This window comes from Sebastes fasciatus, chromosome 21 (assembly GCF_043250625.1).
Source record: "Sebastes fasciatus isolate fSebFas1 chromosome 21, fSebFas1.pri, whole genome shotgun sequence".
NCBI lineage: Eukaryota > Metazoa > Chordata > Actinopteri > Perciformes > Sebastidae > Sebastes > Sebastes fasciatus.
This window is the reverse complement of record NC_133815.1, coordinates 8,405,184-8,420,942: the sequence shown is the minus strand read 5'-3', so window position 1 is coordinate 8,420,942 and position 15,759 is coordinate 8,405,184. Positions and strand designations below refer to the sequence as shown.

General features: G+C 40.5%; 1 protein-coding gene and 1 pseudogene across 1 annotated transcript; one reads left to right on the top strand and one right to left on the bottom strand.

The window, feature by feature from the left end:
* The first annotated feature begins 34 nt into the window (after positions 1-34).
* hacd1 (3-hydroxyacyl-CoA dehydratase 1) lies at positions 35-9,673 on the top strand. The gene is made up of 7 exons (XM_074621467.1): positions 35-193; positions 3,392-3,509; positions 3,606-3,624; positions 3,728-3,816; positions 4,531-4,652; positions 7,656-7,834; positions 8,988-9,673. The coding sequence occupies exons 1-7, from the start codon at positions 75-77 to the stop codon at positions 9,068-9,070; spliced, it is 729 nt and encodes a 242-aa protein (XP_074477568.1). The 5' UTR covers positions 35-74; the 3' UTR covers positions 9,071-9,673.
* Positions 9,674-10,798: 1,125 nt separating this feature from the next.
* Positions 10,799-15,759, bottom strand: part of LOC141759417 (collectin-12-like) — a 36,342-nt pseudogene continuing 31,381 nt past the window's right edge.

The following is a 15,759-nucleotide window of genomic DNA, read 5'->3' as shown; positions in this document are numbered from 1 at the left end:
GCTCCTCCTCCTCCTCCCCTCACCCAGCTGTCAGCTCCCTTCCTTCCTGACTTGCCCAGCCTGCCCCCGGTACCATGGCGTCCAGCGAGGAGGACGGCTCGGTGGAGGAGAAGGAAAACAACAACAAGAGAAGAACCAAAAGCGCCCTCGCCACCGCATGGCTCACCTTCTACAACATCGCTATGACCGCCGGGTACGTGCGTCATAATAAGAATAATAAACCCCTCTATAATAAGAAACCCCCTCTAATAAGTTATAGCCGCTCCCTAAAAACCCCTGTGTTGCTGTTTATAGTTCTGTGTGCGTCTCTGTGCCAATGTGCCTGCTCAATATAGCAGCTCACGAAGAGTTTGGGGGAAAACTTTTGTGATTCATTTTGATATTTAACATAAATATAAAGGGGGCCAGGATATTTGTGTGAGTGTGAGGAAAATGAATGAATGGTGTTTGGTGGTTGAAGTGACAGGCTGGCGTTGTGTCCAAATAGGGCTGAGTTGCATGGTGTCAGAGCCAAGGCCCTGCAACAGCTCAGTCAGTCCCACAGTCACACAGTGATAAGTATAGCCGGAGAGAGCTGACACTGGAGCTCAGGGTCTGTCTGGGACACTCAAATGCTCAATAGGCAGATTTTTTAATAACAACATAACATTTGTGATTTTGCAAACAGAGCGTTTTGTGTGGTGTTTATAGACTGGATGAACAAACAGATGCTTGTCATGTCACTTCAGTTATGATTAGGCCTATTAAACAGCTGATCAGTGGCACCCACTGGATCAATAATGACTATAACATGCCTCCAGTTTACAAGTAAAAGTCCTGCATTCAAAATGATATTTATGTAACAGTACCAGGAATGTACTAACATATAGTAAAGTATTAAAAGTTAAAGTACTCAATGCAGAAACAATGGCCATGTGACTGTTATAGCTTCTATTATATATAGTATTATTAGATTATTATTACTCATGCATTAATGTAAAAACTAGATTTTACTTTTGTATTTGGTTGAGGTAGAGCTCATTTGTAAAGGATTATTTGTTATGATCATCATCATTATCAGCTGTGTAAACTGTTGGGGAGTTCAATTTATAGCAAAACATCATGTTTTAAAGGCTTTTTGTATGTTTTGTGTGCAAAAAAATCTAAATTTGTAAAGTCAGATAACACTATTTCCCTCTGAATTGTAGTGGAATATATGGAAATACTTCAGTAAAGTACAAGTACCTCAAATGTGTACTTAAGTACAGTACTAAATGTCCAACACTGCCATTAAGGCATACATTACTTTATTACAACATTGGTAATAGGGCTGCAACTAATGATTATTTTCATTGTCGATTAATCAATTAGTTGTTTGGTCTATAAAATGTTGAATAATGTTGATCAGTGTTTCCATAAGCCCAAGATGACGTCCTCAAATGTCTTGTTCTGTCCACAACTCAAAGATATTCAGTTTACTGTCATAGAGGAGTAAAGAAACCAGAAAATATTAACATTTAAGAAGCTAGAATCAGAGAATTCAGACTTTTTTTTCTTAAAAAATTACTCAAACCAATTAATTGATTATCAAAATAGTTGCCGATTAATTTGATAGCTGACAACTAATCGATTAATTGTTGCAGCTCTAATTGGTAAGGTACATCAACACATGTAGGGATGAATACTTTTCCAGTCATACAAACATACTATCATTAAAGTGGCAGTAGGCAGGATATTTTTAGCATCATTGGGCAAAAAGTCCATAATAACCTTTCAGCATATTGTAATTCAAGTGTTCTGAGAGAAAACTAGACTTCTGCACCTCATCATGGCTCTGTTTTCAGGCTTTAGAAAATCTAGCCCGTTACGGGAGACTTTGACCAATCACAGGTCATTTCATTGAGAGAGCATTCCTATTGGCTGCGCTCCGGTCATGTGACCAGAACTTGGCGTTCCTTCAACAGATTTTACAAATAAAAGAAAGTATAATAGGCATATTTTATTTAAACGTTTTTGTAATATTTTAAGGTAAAAATGATTAATCGAGAAAAAATAATCAGCAGATGAATCAATGACTTGCAGCCCTGTGTCCAATCAAGCCTTAATATTAACCCTTTAAGTTATTAATACCATTGATCCTGATAACAGTTCTTTGAGACAAACTTTCCCTGGTTATAGTCGATTATAAAGGAGTCTCCTCCTCCTGTTCAGCCTCAGTTTGATTGTGTTTGTATGTTGCTGAGTTCAGAAAGGGAGACGACGTGATGATTTGTTTAAAGGATGAAGAGCAGTTTAGTTTTTTCGAGGATATTTTAGTAAAGGAATATAGTTTTTGCATTGTCTTATATGAAGAGTTGGCTACTGTTGACATGTTTGTCATAAAGGAGCATTTTAGGACTCATTTTTGGGAAGGTGTTAATGTGCTAATATTTTACAGAAGCCGTAAATATTGGACTGTGAAAATGTAAATACAATTTGTGCAAGAATCATTTTGAAGCAGACATGACAACAAGATTCATATCGCAAAGAACTAATGGAGACTTAACTTTTGGTGCTCTTTGTTACGTTCCAGCTGTAGTAGATGCACATTTTCTGAGTAATGACGTCTGTTCAAATGTCGTTCTTTTGACGAAAGTAGTAGAGTTGAAACATTCTGTCTGAGTCTCTAATCGTCCTGTTCATTAGCATGTCAATCCCTCACCAGCAAACTTCTACTGTCACTGAAGGACAATCACAAGTTTGGTGCCGCTCTAACGTTGCATCTTTTGCAATTTACACTATGAGGAAGCACAGGATCAGCCAGATAAAAATGTCCTCAGGTGGTGTTGATGCAATATTATATTGATTCTTTTGACAACGATACGATATTTGCTGATATCACAAAGTCTGCCAAGATACAATTTCAATATGATTCAATTCAGGGGCCTGCGGTCGATATGAGACGATATGCACATTTAATACAATCAGTTACATTTATATCTACTCACACAGAGCAACTAAAATATGATTTGACAATTTATTACGGAGCTCTTCCAGACATTTAAATGAAAAACAATCTATTCTTCTGCTGTTCTTTAGTCTCCTAACTGAAGCAATAATATACGCATGTGTGGGAATATGATTTAGATGTTTTGGCTAAGACTAAAGGCTATATACAGTAGAAAAGAGTATGTAACAGAGCTGGGAGAAGATGCAGGTTTAGGGTTTCAAATAAATGAGCGTTTGCCGTGTCAATAAATACACAGAGCACAAGTACATGCAGAGCTTAATAACATGATTTTCATCATTAGAGACACTTTCCAGATTATCTTCTATCAATACTGGGATTAGGAAACTATGGGCAAGTTCTTACCCCATCCATCTCACACTCAGTGGTGTCATTATGTAATATTTGTTGTTATTGTTTCTGCAGGTGGCTGGTTTTGGCGATGGCGATGATGCGCTTCTACATCCAGAAAGGCACACGCAAGGGTCTGTACAGAAGTATAGCAAGGACGCTCAAGTTTTTCCAGACCTTTGCATTAGTTGAGGTAAGAACATGACCTGATAAAATACTGTCTGTACAGTGACTTTAAATAAGGTAGATGAGAGGAAATGAACTGATTTTTATGTACGTTGTCTTACAGGTGGGACATTGTGCCATCGGTATGTGACGATTTTGGATTATGATTTATGTTAAAATGGAAACGGCCGACATCTCTGCAGCTGTAAACTGTTGTTTTTTCTCTTTCTTCATGTTCTGCTGCAGGGATTGTGAGGACTTCTGTGATTGTAACCGGGGTGCAAGTGTCTTCACGGATTTTCATAGTTTGGTTCATCACCAACAGCATCAGACAGGTAACTATCACAGACTCTGCTGCTGCTACTGTGGGCTTTTATTTAGTTGTACAAACCAATGAAGAATAGCGCAATTCTTAATAATAAAATAATAAATAATAATTATTTATAATTATATTATTGTTATTATTAATAATAAATAAATACATAAATAAATAAATAAATAAAATTAAATTAAATTAAATTAAATCGAATCAAATTAAAATAAAAAAAATAAAATAAGAACCAAGCTAATGTGTACGGTAACGTTACAACGTTACAACAACGTTCAACGCACTCATAAAGTCATTTTTAGTATGATTGTTTAACGTTACAGTAACATTAGCTGTCTGGGCAGTCGACTCATCTAATGGTAAGTTAGCGAGTTAGCGTTACGTTACTTGCGGTTATTTCATTAGAACGAAATTACATAACCTGAATAAAACTTTTATACATTACCTCGTCCGTGAACATCGGCGATGGTGAAGACGCCAACTCCTATGATCCCACGCTACTTCACGACGTCATCAAACTACTCCTTTCGTTATTGTTTTGATTGAGAACCGCCTAGTTGTAGAAATTACATACTGCATGTTTACTTATTTTCTTTACTGTGAGAAAAAACAATACTACGACGGATTGTTAGGGCCACATTGAGGAAAAATCCATACATTTTGTTTTCTCTTTCCTTTGTATATCTGCCTGCATATGTTTTGCTCTGATTTTTAAATGAAGATCCAGAATGAAGAAAGCGTAATCCTATTCCTGGTTGTGTGGACGATGACAGAGATTACCAGATATTCCTACTACACATTCAACCTGCTCCACCACCTGCCGTACTTCATCAAATGGGCCAGGTGGAGTCGCCGTTAACCCCTCGTGGCCGTGTCATTGAACTGTCATTTACTGTGTCGGACATTGTTGTCTAAGCATGTCTGATCTGGCGATTTCACCTTGGCATGCTTCCCTTCCCCGCCGGGCCTAGACGGGCTTTACATCAGGAAGTAGTGCAGCCTTGTGTGTGTCTTAAGTATCGCCTGGCTCACACACAGAGGAGAAGCATGTGTGTGTTTATTGATTAGCACCTCTTTCGCCATTCTCTCGTCAATAGTGGCTGAACTAACTGCTAATGATGCAGAAGTTACAGAAGACATTTAATCATTTTAGGGCTTATTTAGATGTTTTATCAATTATTAAAAAAAATGATTTAACTATAAATGTATTCTGTAATTTGCTCTAACAAACAAACAAAAAAAGCATAATTTCTGATAAGGATCACTTTAAGCAAAAAAGACGTAAAATAACAGAAAAAGTACTGGCAGCTCATTACCCGGACTTTTTTGTACCATAATTAAAAAACAGACATTTTGTATTAATTTACACTCTGCCCACAGTATATATCTAGTATGTATCTATCATGAAAAAACAGAACATTTTCTATTATTAAATGGTGTATCTATAGTAAAAAAACAGAACATTTTCTATTATTTATTTGTGTATCTAATTTATATAAAAAAAACAGAACATTTTATATTATTTAATTGTGTATTTATCGTAAAAAACCCCAAAATAAAATATTTTCTAATATGTAATGGTATCTATAGTAAAACAAACAGAATTTTTTTTGTTATTTAATGGTATATCCATAGTAAAAAAACAGAACATTTTATATTATTTAATGGTCTATCTATAGTAAAAAAAATAACTTTTATATTATTTAATTGTGTATCTATCATAAAAAAAAAAAAAAATATATTTTTTAATTTAATTGTGTACCTTTCGTAAAAAACAAGACATTTTATATTACTTAATGGTGTATCTACTATATAGTGAAAATACACTTTCTGTTATTTAATAGTATACCTACACTATAAAAACTGCAAATGTTAAATAAATACGTAAAATAACATAAAATATACTGTAATTAAAAAAACATTAACATTTCTGTTAATTTATGGTTTACCTACAGTAAAAAAAGAAAACAATTGTTTTTGTCAATATTAGCAATCTAAAAAGTGTTGTTTTAAATCCGAGGCCTCAATTATGAGCACAGAAAACATAAAACTGTTCTGATGATCAGTGAAATGTGATGACGATCAACACATTTCTCGGCTCTAGGGTGACATAATGCCGGCCTACTATGTATGAAGAGCACTTGTGTGACGTGGCAGTCTCTCTGCTACAGTAGCTCAGCTGAAATCGGAGTCGCTGGGAGGAACGTCAGCTGTACACATTGATAGCTGTCCAACACACAGGCTTGGCATCTTACAGCCAAGAGAGAGAGAGAGAGAGAGAGGCTATCTCATCTCAGAGTAGTGACGTTTATCACATCAGTACGAGGTGAGACATTGCTCCGTCTCCGCAGGTTCAACAGAATATTTTTTTCTGCTACTTCGGTGTCATATTCCCGTCAGTTTTGTGCCAGCTACTCTTTTGTTTTGGGTCTTGACTCTGCCCTGCCCCCCACCCTTTACGGCTTTCTTTAAGCACGGAGGAGACGCCAGGCCCCCGAGAGGAGAGGGGCTCATGTTCAGCTGCTCATGTTTTTAAGACCATCTGTTTTGGTCATGGAATGCTCGCCCAACATTTCGCTCACATCCGCCGAGACACTTCCCCGAGCCTTTGCTGTGGTCCCGACTAAATACAGGACCTCTATACCCCTGAGTCATTGCGTGTATGTCGTACTACAGAGGGAGGCAGGCTACGTCACAATTATGTTAAGTGATGTAGCAGAAAGCCATGTTAATCATGAATGATTTTATAAAGAGCAGCTCTATTCTGAATTAGATGATTTCATGAGGAACCATGTCTTGATTCCCAGATTTGTTTACAAAGTTATTAGTATACGATATCACGATATTTGAGTCACGATACGATCTTATATATGCGATATGCTGAGTATTACGATAAGATATATTGCGATTTATTACCTTTTTGCAACTGCAAATTATGAAGTTTGTCAACATTTAATTTATCTAATAAGATACAGTTTTCACTCTGTTCATCTCAGAGTTTTCCGTCACATATCTTGAGGTCAGAGGTCAAGGGACCCCTTTGAAAATGGCCATGCCAGTTTTTCCTCGCCAAAATTTGGCGTAACTTTGGAGCGTTATTTAGCGTTCTTCCCGACCGGCTAACAATACATGGTTGGTACTAATTGATTCCTTAGGTTTTCTAGTTTCATGTGATATCTTCGCTCTAGCTTTAAGGCTGCTACAACCTCTGAGAGACAGACTAGCGACCGTCGAGCGTCGGATTGTTAAGAGGTTAATAGTTTATATAGTAAAAGATCGATACTTTATTACTACTATTGATGTTTGTAAGCATTGCCATCAAACACTGGTTTTCATCAAATCATCCTATCTGTATGCCAAGTAATCAAAAACATAACTGTCACTAATCAAATCCTTTTTCACCGGGGATACTCAGCTTGACCATCGTCAGTGCTGGAGATCCTTCTTGACCATCTGGTTTGCTCCATTAGGTTACATTAAAGAGGACCTATTATGCCTTTTCCCTTTCCTTTAGTGTGTTATAGAGTTTTTTGTGCATGTAAAAGGTCTGCAAAGTTACAAAGCCCAAAGTCCCCGCCAAAGGGAGTTACTCTCCCCCACAGAAACACTGCTCCTGGACTGCCTGAAACACCTTGATTGAAGTCCCGCCTTTTCTTCTGTAACGTGGTGATGTCACTAAGTAACACATAATAGGTCCTCTTTAAAAGAAGATTTTAGGGAGCATGCATTGATTGTTTGAGTGTGTGGGTCGACATCTAAGCATGTGAGTGTTTTAACATCCGCAAACTTTAACTGTGGGAGGGTTTTGTTGCAGGTGTGTGACCGTGTACATCGTTTCCTCCTTAGATACAACCTCTTCATCATCTTGTACCCCCTGGGAGTCTTCGGAGAACTGCTGACCATTTACGCCGGTCTGCCATTCGTACGCAGATCTGGAATGTACTCAATGAGGCTCCCCAACAAGTATAACGTGTCGTTCGACTACTACTACTGCCTCATCATCTTCATGTTGTCCTACATCCCACGTAAGGAGCATTTTCTACTCTCACACTGCACGTTATGATAAAACATGTAGAGGAGGATGACCCCAGATAGATGAGGATTCAGGAGAGGGATAGCTCAGCTTAGCGTAAAGACAGGGAAACAGCTAGCCTGGCTCTGTCCACAGGTAACAAAATCCACCTACCAGCACCTCTAAAGCTCCTTAATTAACACGCTATATCTTGTTTGTTTAATCTGTACAGTGACTTCCTGGAGTCTCATTTGGTTGCCTGGCAACTCCAGGGTGGCGACAAGACTCCAGGAAGTCACAAATTATGTTTAAAATGCTACATATATCATAACATAACTGTATAATCCTATACAGCACAACATGAATGCAGAGAATACTACTTTAAAAAGGTACAGTGTGTAGGATTTGGAGCCATCTAGTGGTGTGGTTGCAGATTGCAACCAATTGAGCACCCCTCTGCTCACTCCAAGACTGCGGTAACGTGAGCCGCCGAGTGCAAAACCGTGGTAACGCCATACCATAATAACACTACTTTAAGAGCAACAGAAGTCAGACGGCGGCTGGCAGTACCACGGTTTTAGACTCTGCGGCTCACGTTATCACGTTACCTGTTCTGGGCTACCGTAGAAACATGGCGGAGCTACATGGCGGACTCAGTGAAGAGGACCCGCTCCCTATGTAGATATGAAGGGCTCATTCTAAGCTAATGAAAACACAAAAATTCTTAGTTTCAGGTGATTATGAAAACATAGTTATGAATATTATATTCCATTTCTGCTAATAGATCCCACGAAATGTTGCACACTGTTCCTTTAAGAAGTTGATAATGAACACGTTGTTGCTATAGTTTGAGATGTTGTACTGAATTGCACATATTGTAACATAATATTCAGTTTTACATGTTTTAAAAATGCTTCTTGGTGTCCTGCTTTTCATTGAGACAGGGTGATTATTTTCAAAAAATTGTTTGTTAGTTAACTTCAAAATGTGAAGTTGATAATTTAGTCTGACTGAGCCCTTAAACATCTTAACAGGATGAATCATTAACATACCCTGTTTGAGATTATCATGATGATAATAGGCACTAATTGGAGATTGTTGACTTTCCCTGCCTGTAACAACAGTAATTAGAGAAGTACTGATTTATCCTGTTTATATCCCCGCAGTGTTTCCTCAGCTCTACTTCCACATGCTGCGGCAGAGGAGAAGGGTGCTTCACGGGGAGGTCATAGTGGAGAAGGACGACTAGACGAGCCACCACCTCATGCCTTCGTTTGAGCCAGCCCGCTTCCACCATCACCCTCACCCTCACCTCCCCCTCTTCATCTCCACCTCATCTTTAGCACCATCGGCCGTTACATTCTTCATCGCACGGGACCGGAAGAGACAACCTGTCTGACGAGAGCGATAACAGGAAGAAAGGAGTTCACCAGTACTGAGCAATAATAACTGATCCTAAGTCTTCACAGGATTAATTCCTATCTGAATGGTAATATTGGAAACATGTTTACAATCCCAGTGTTGCTGGAGCTCGAGACAGAAGCCTGACGTTGTGTCTCAGCATCCTTTATTCGCCTTACTGCACCTTGTTGCACATGAGCCACAGCAGCCACAACACCTGTCTGAAGGAGAAAAAGGTAAACGAGAGGCTTCCAGGGAAATGTGAAATGAAACATGGAGGAAGATTGTAAGTAGCGTCTCCTGAGTTCATCCCCAAAGCGACCTAATTGGCAGATTTTTTAAGTGTATTCCACCAGTGATTTTATACAGAAGTAGCGTGGCTGTACAAACTAAAAGAGAAAATATTCATAGCTCTATCATACCTCAACAATAAATCCACATTTAGACAATATGCTGCTTCTTTTGTGTACGTTTGTAAATGATGCAATGTGAAATGAGCGGTTGATAGTAAGCATATTTCTTAAAGATACTGTATTCACATACTGTTATCACTTAGGGCAAGCACAGCTCAAACTTAACATTTTGTCCGCTTGGCTCCTGCATTCTTCTACGTTGCTTTGATGTTTACTTTGTCAAATTAATTTACAAGAGTGCATCTTAAAATTTGAGTCTTCAAAGAGTAGCAGCTTTTTCTACAGACCGCCGTAGGTGAGACTACAATTCAGATTATTTGTGAGCACTCGCAGTCTTCAGTCGCTGTTGTGTTTTATAACATAAAGAATCCCGTGTTGATAGAAAGGTAGTTGTATTCCCTCCTACTAAAAGGTGCTATTGTAAGATCATTTCAATCTTCTGTGCAGCTGAAGGAGTGACTGTGTCTGGAGTTGACCTGAAGTAAGAAAACAGGATGTGAAATGATTGAGAGGAAATGTTGCATAGAAGAAAATCAACATTTTTGTTGATTATAATCTGGGTTAGAGAGGAGAGAAACAATAAAAGTCACAAAAATCACTGGAAAAGTTATTTTTCAAGAGCAAAACAATAGAAATGTGAAAATACCTTTTTGTGCAAAATCAATAAACTAAATTCTACAATATTGTGGAGAGTTTTGTGCTGACCTTCACACTTAAGGCCTTTACACACCGGAGGCGTTTTTTGTGAGATTAATTCTCATTTAAACCTGCAGTAGGCAGAATATTTTTGGCATCATTGGGCAAATAATCCATAATAACCTTTCAGCATGTTGTATTTCAAGTGTTCTGAGAGAAAACTAGACTTCTGCACCTCCTCATGGCTCGGTCTTCAGGCTTTAAAAACTCTAGCCCGTGACGGGAGACTTTGACCAATCACAGGTCAGAGAGAGAGAGCGTTCCTATTGGTTCTTCATTCAACGGAGGCAGCTGTCAATCACTCACGAACTCCGATCAAACGGTAAAACTAGGCATATTTTGCATCTTTGTGTTGTTTAATTGTCATGTCACCGGTGTGTAACGGCCTTTATGCAGTCAGATAAGCAGATCTGTTTATCTGGATCTGCATAAAAACGTAGAAATACAACAAATCCAAACATCTCGTGTGTTTTTTACATATTTATTTGTGAGTGTTTCCTTCATCTTTCGTAGTGTTGTTTAAACTCAAGTGTTTTTCTTAACAGGAAACAGTACCTGAGTGCAGAAAATGGCACATTTTTATATTTGTAGGTAGGATCCACAGATTCATAAACATATGTACGCCTGTAATAGTGAAAAATAAATCTCATAATCACAAAAAAAACTGTATCATACATAGAGTATTAAACTGTAAACTGATTGTGACATATTTCTGTGTAAATATTTCATTTGATTCTACTCGTATAAGTGAAAATGCTATATAGACATTCATGAGGTTAGATAACAGGTTCCTCAAAGATAGCACATCAGCGACATTTCATGTTTTTTGCGCATCATTTTGCACCTTTTCATTTTTAAGACAGTTATATGTGATGAAAAGCACTACGGTGAGTCCACTTGGCTTCATAGAATTTATCCTACAAAACTTGCATTATGAAATATACATTCAGATATTCAGTTGCACGTGGAATACAGTTTTATAAAATGTATTTCAAATAACCATAAAAATATTTATATATATATATATATATATAAATCATTGGTGATTTGGTACCTTAAAAATAAAAGTCCTCCTCCCTGTGATTGCCCTGCTGTATTGCACTTGCTGGTAATGTTGGACTGGGTTCACTTTGGAGGAGAAAGGCGTCTCTTCAGCATTCGCCGCTGCAGCCCTGGGCTCGTTTCAAAATTGTCCCTTTGCTCTCTCTCCGTACGGACTCTCCATGTGCCGTGTCGGTGGACCAGAGCCACATGGGGGAAGTCTAGCTGCTCACTGCAAGCTCCTTTTCAACACACCGCTACGATACGGGCAACATTGCTGCAGAAAAAACACACAGAATGACATCAGAACAACTCTGAGGAAATCACCTTCAAGATACAGTAAAGCTTGGAAAGAAACAAGAAGACAAAAGCAGACGTACAGGTGTCCATTTCCTTCTCACAGATGTAGCTTATGAGATCTTCACAGAAGAAATCATTCCACAGTCCCTCATGGATGAGCCCTGCACAGTCTTCTCCTATTTCATGCCCGTGGCCCCAGTCGTCAGGCTGGCCGGGCTTCCACTTCCTGCAGGAAAACAACAGGGGGCGCTCACACATTAGATTTACAGTATTTCCTCTAAGAGTCTGGTGGAAAATGAGAAGGTAAAAGAGAAGAAACTGCAGCAGGAACCGAAGTTGGATCATCTGATTTCTTTGGCACACTTTTAATTGAGACCACAGGTGTAGATCTTTGAGGTTGATTCAGTTCAGATAATATTCAATACTGGGTTTGATGAATTTCATAAGTGTCACACACACACATACACACTGCTATTTATCTTTTAATTAAAATCAAAAATGTTATGCCCTCAATGTTGTGTCGAATATCGATATCTTTCAAGGTATTGTATCGCAGTTAGAAATTCCAGTATCGTGACAACACAAATTGTATCTTTATCCTTATTTGCAGTTTTCTAAGCGTTAATGTTTGTCTAAATGTTGGATTTCTGCTTTTGTTGCAGGGGTCGACTGCTCTGATTGGACCACCCTAAAGGTTTACATAATATTAAAGTATTTGTTTTGTTTGAATGGGCAGCAGGAATAGAGGAGTTCATGCTTTGCATTTCAAAGCAATCAGAAAATATTAGAAAGTTGAGATTTTCCATGGTTATGTGGTTGTTATTCCTGTAAGTAAAAACCTGCAGTTTGTTATTATTATTGGAAAGCAGTATATCCGACGGCTCTGAAACAGAATATCCATCCGAGGAACAGCACCTACTTTCACACAGGATAAGATGTTCCCTATGGTGGAGGTGTTTTCTGATTTAATACTGACGTGAAAGCAGGTTCAGTCCCGTCCAGCCAGCGCCAAACGTTCTCCTCCTCCCGGTCGGTCAGACCCATCCAGAAGTAACCCTTTCCAACGGTGTGCTTCTTCAGCCATTTCTGACATCATATGAGGACAAAAAAAAAAAGTCATAACTGAGACCTCACATATTACAGAGCAACGACAACCTTCCCTTCCAGTGCATAATGATTTCAGTGGATTTCATTCTCATAACTAGTCACCTGTTCCTCCATATCACTGATGATCAACAAAGATGCAGACGATGATTCACAGGTTGCTTTTGCTTCATCAAAACTGTGCAGGTCTTTGGAGAAAAAGTAGCACTTGTCTCTGTAGTTTGCCCACTCAAAAGGGCATCCTGTAAAACATGGAGTCAAAAACAACCATATTATTATCAATAATGATAGATTATCAAATTAATATACATAAAAATATTCATTATAAAAGAACTGACATTTTGGGAAATTAGCTTATTTGACAAAAAATAGATGAGAAGATTGACCCTATGGTCAGACATGAGATTGTTATCAATCTTCTCATCCAACTCTCAGCAAGAAAACAAAACCTATTTGACAAGATGTTGAACTATTCTTTAAACACGCCATTTAATCTGAGTAATTCAGTATTATTTCTCTGGAATGATACAACAGATGCCATCGTGGGAATATTCTAGTTAAGCAACATAATGTAAGATGCAAGCTGATTCAGTTCATTACTTAAGCTGATTCTAGTAAAGAGCTGAAACGTTAAAACTGGTGATAAGGATAAGAGTCCTACCTGGTGCCCACAGTGTTGGAGGTACCGCCTCATCCTGCAGAGACACGGGGCCCAAAGGACTTAATTGAGCCTGGATTGGCATCCCTGGTAGACCTGATGTCCCTGGAGGCCCCGGAGGCCCCACTTGTCCCGGCAGTCCCCTTGGCCCCTGCTCACCAGCCGGCCCCATTGCGCCTCTGATACCCGGTTGGCCCTGTGCCCCCTGAGGACCGGGCTGTCCGTCTCTTCCAGGCAGACCGGCAGTACCCGGCTCTCCTTTAGCTCCAGAAGGTCCGGCCCTTCCCCCTGACCCTCGGGAGCCCTTAGATCCGGGGCTGCCGGGTACGCCTGGCAGGCCTTTTAGCCCTGGCAGACCTGGTTGTCCTGGGTAACCCTGCTCTCCTCGGGTTCCTCGTATCCCTGGACCACCCTTTTCGCCTTTCTCGCCCTTCTGGCCAGTCTGACCAGTCGTTCCCTGAGGTCCTTTGTCCCCTCTTGGCCCTCTGGGACCAGGGGGACCTGAAAAAAAAATACAAACTGTGAGCTAGGTAAACAAACTTTAAAGTATTTAAAAAAAAAGATAGTGCCACATTTGGAAAACATGCTTATTTGCTTCTTGCTGAGAGTTAGATGAGAAGATTGTATTTTGTTCCCTTTTGACAGTGGTATTGATCTTCTCATCAAACTCTCATCTAAAACAAACCAGACAGCAGCCATACGTCCCTCACCCTGTAAAATAGTGAAGTTGGTTATGAGTTGGGAGTGCTTGGTGTCCACCAGCTTCATCTCCTCCATGACAATAGAGAGGGTGGTGACCTCCTTGTCCACACGCGCCGCAAGCACTTCCTGCTGGGACCTCAGACTGGCAGCATCTGTGCTCATGTCCGTCACGCTGCTGTTGAGGTTCACCAGGAAGTCCGAGTGGCGGCCGACGGTCTCGGAACAAGTCCGCAGGTCGTTCAGGTTGAGGTTGATGGCGCCCAGGAGCTGCGTGGTGAAGCTGATGTTGCCGGTCACGCGGTCCATGCTCTGCTCCGACTCATCCAGCCGCACCTCCAGCCGGTCAAACTTGGTGGATGTGAGGTTGCCGAAGTCCCTCTGCTGGTCCATAATCTCCCTCAGCGTCTGGTCGTGAGCGTCAGCCAGGCTGCTGGTGTTCTGAAGCTCGTTGGTCATAAAAGTGAGCTGCGATCCCACCTCCTCTAGGCTGTCGTTGTTGGCTTTTGCGAGAGCCGAGGCGTTACTGGCCATGACCTGCAGGTTTTCCACCTTACCACGAAGCCAATCGGTATCAGAGCGCGCCTGCCGGGCCGCCTGCTCCAGGCTCTGAAAGTCATTGCGCATTTTCTGGATGGCCTGGCTGGTGTCGTCCACCGAGCGCTGCAGAACGGCGATGAGGCCTCTCTGCTGCGCCTGGGTGAAGTTGAGGCTGCTGATGCTGAGCAGCGCTTGGTCCTGAAGTTTCACCTGCTGCTGGAGCTCCCTCTGCAGCCGGACCGTGTCGTCCTGCAGACCGCCGATGACGCCGCCGTACGACTGCAGGGTGCCGTTAACATAGTGCAAGGTGGCTGTGTTGCTAACCAGCAATCCCTGAATGGAGCCCTGGTTGCTCTGGATGTCTGAGCCAACGCTCTGCAGCTGACTCAGCTTAACTTGATCGCTCTGGATGCGTTCCTCCACCGCAGACAGCTGCCTCTGGAGAGTCCAGATGTTGTTCTTGAAAGCCTGGATCTCCGTGGTGGTATTCTCCGACTTCTCTCCTGCTTGATCATCTGACGGTGGAGATTTGTACAATAAATTACAAAAATGTTTCGACCACTCACTCTGGCTTTTGCTTCAATTTAACGCACAGAACTTACCGAGCTTTTTCAAATCAGTCTCAACAGCTACTATCTTTCCTCCATAGTTTGCAATACCCTCAGAAACACTGTCAACTCTTTGCACCACTGGAAGAAAAACAGGACAGGTAGGACAAAGGTTAGTGTCATAGTCTCATCACAGACTCCGTTCTTTATTAACAGACCAGAAATGCCCGCAACCACAGACATCATATATAAAAGGGATCAGAGAGGAAACCGCTGACGTATACTATACGAGATATACATGTCTTGTAGGCATGTAATAATGCTGGACTCGATTATTGTAATCTCATGGGTTAGGCCAGATTTAGAGTGTGACAGAAGGTAGGGAGACGCAGAAAAAGCAGAATTTGGAGTTGGAGGGCAGTTCAATTTTTAAGTGAGAGACAGAAAAAGGTAGGCACTGAGAAAGAGACAGGAGGAGGGAGGAAGAAACTCAGCAAAGATGGAGTGGGTGGTCAATGACAGACCCAGGGGTTGGAGG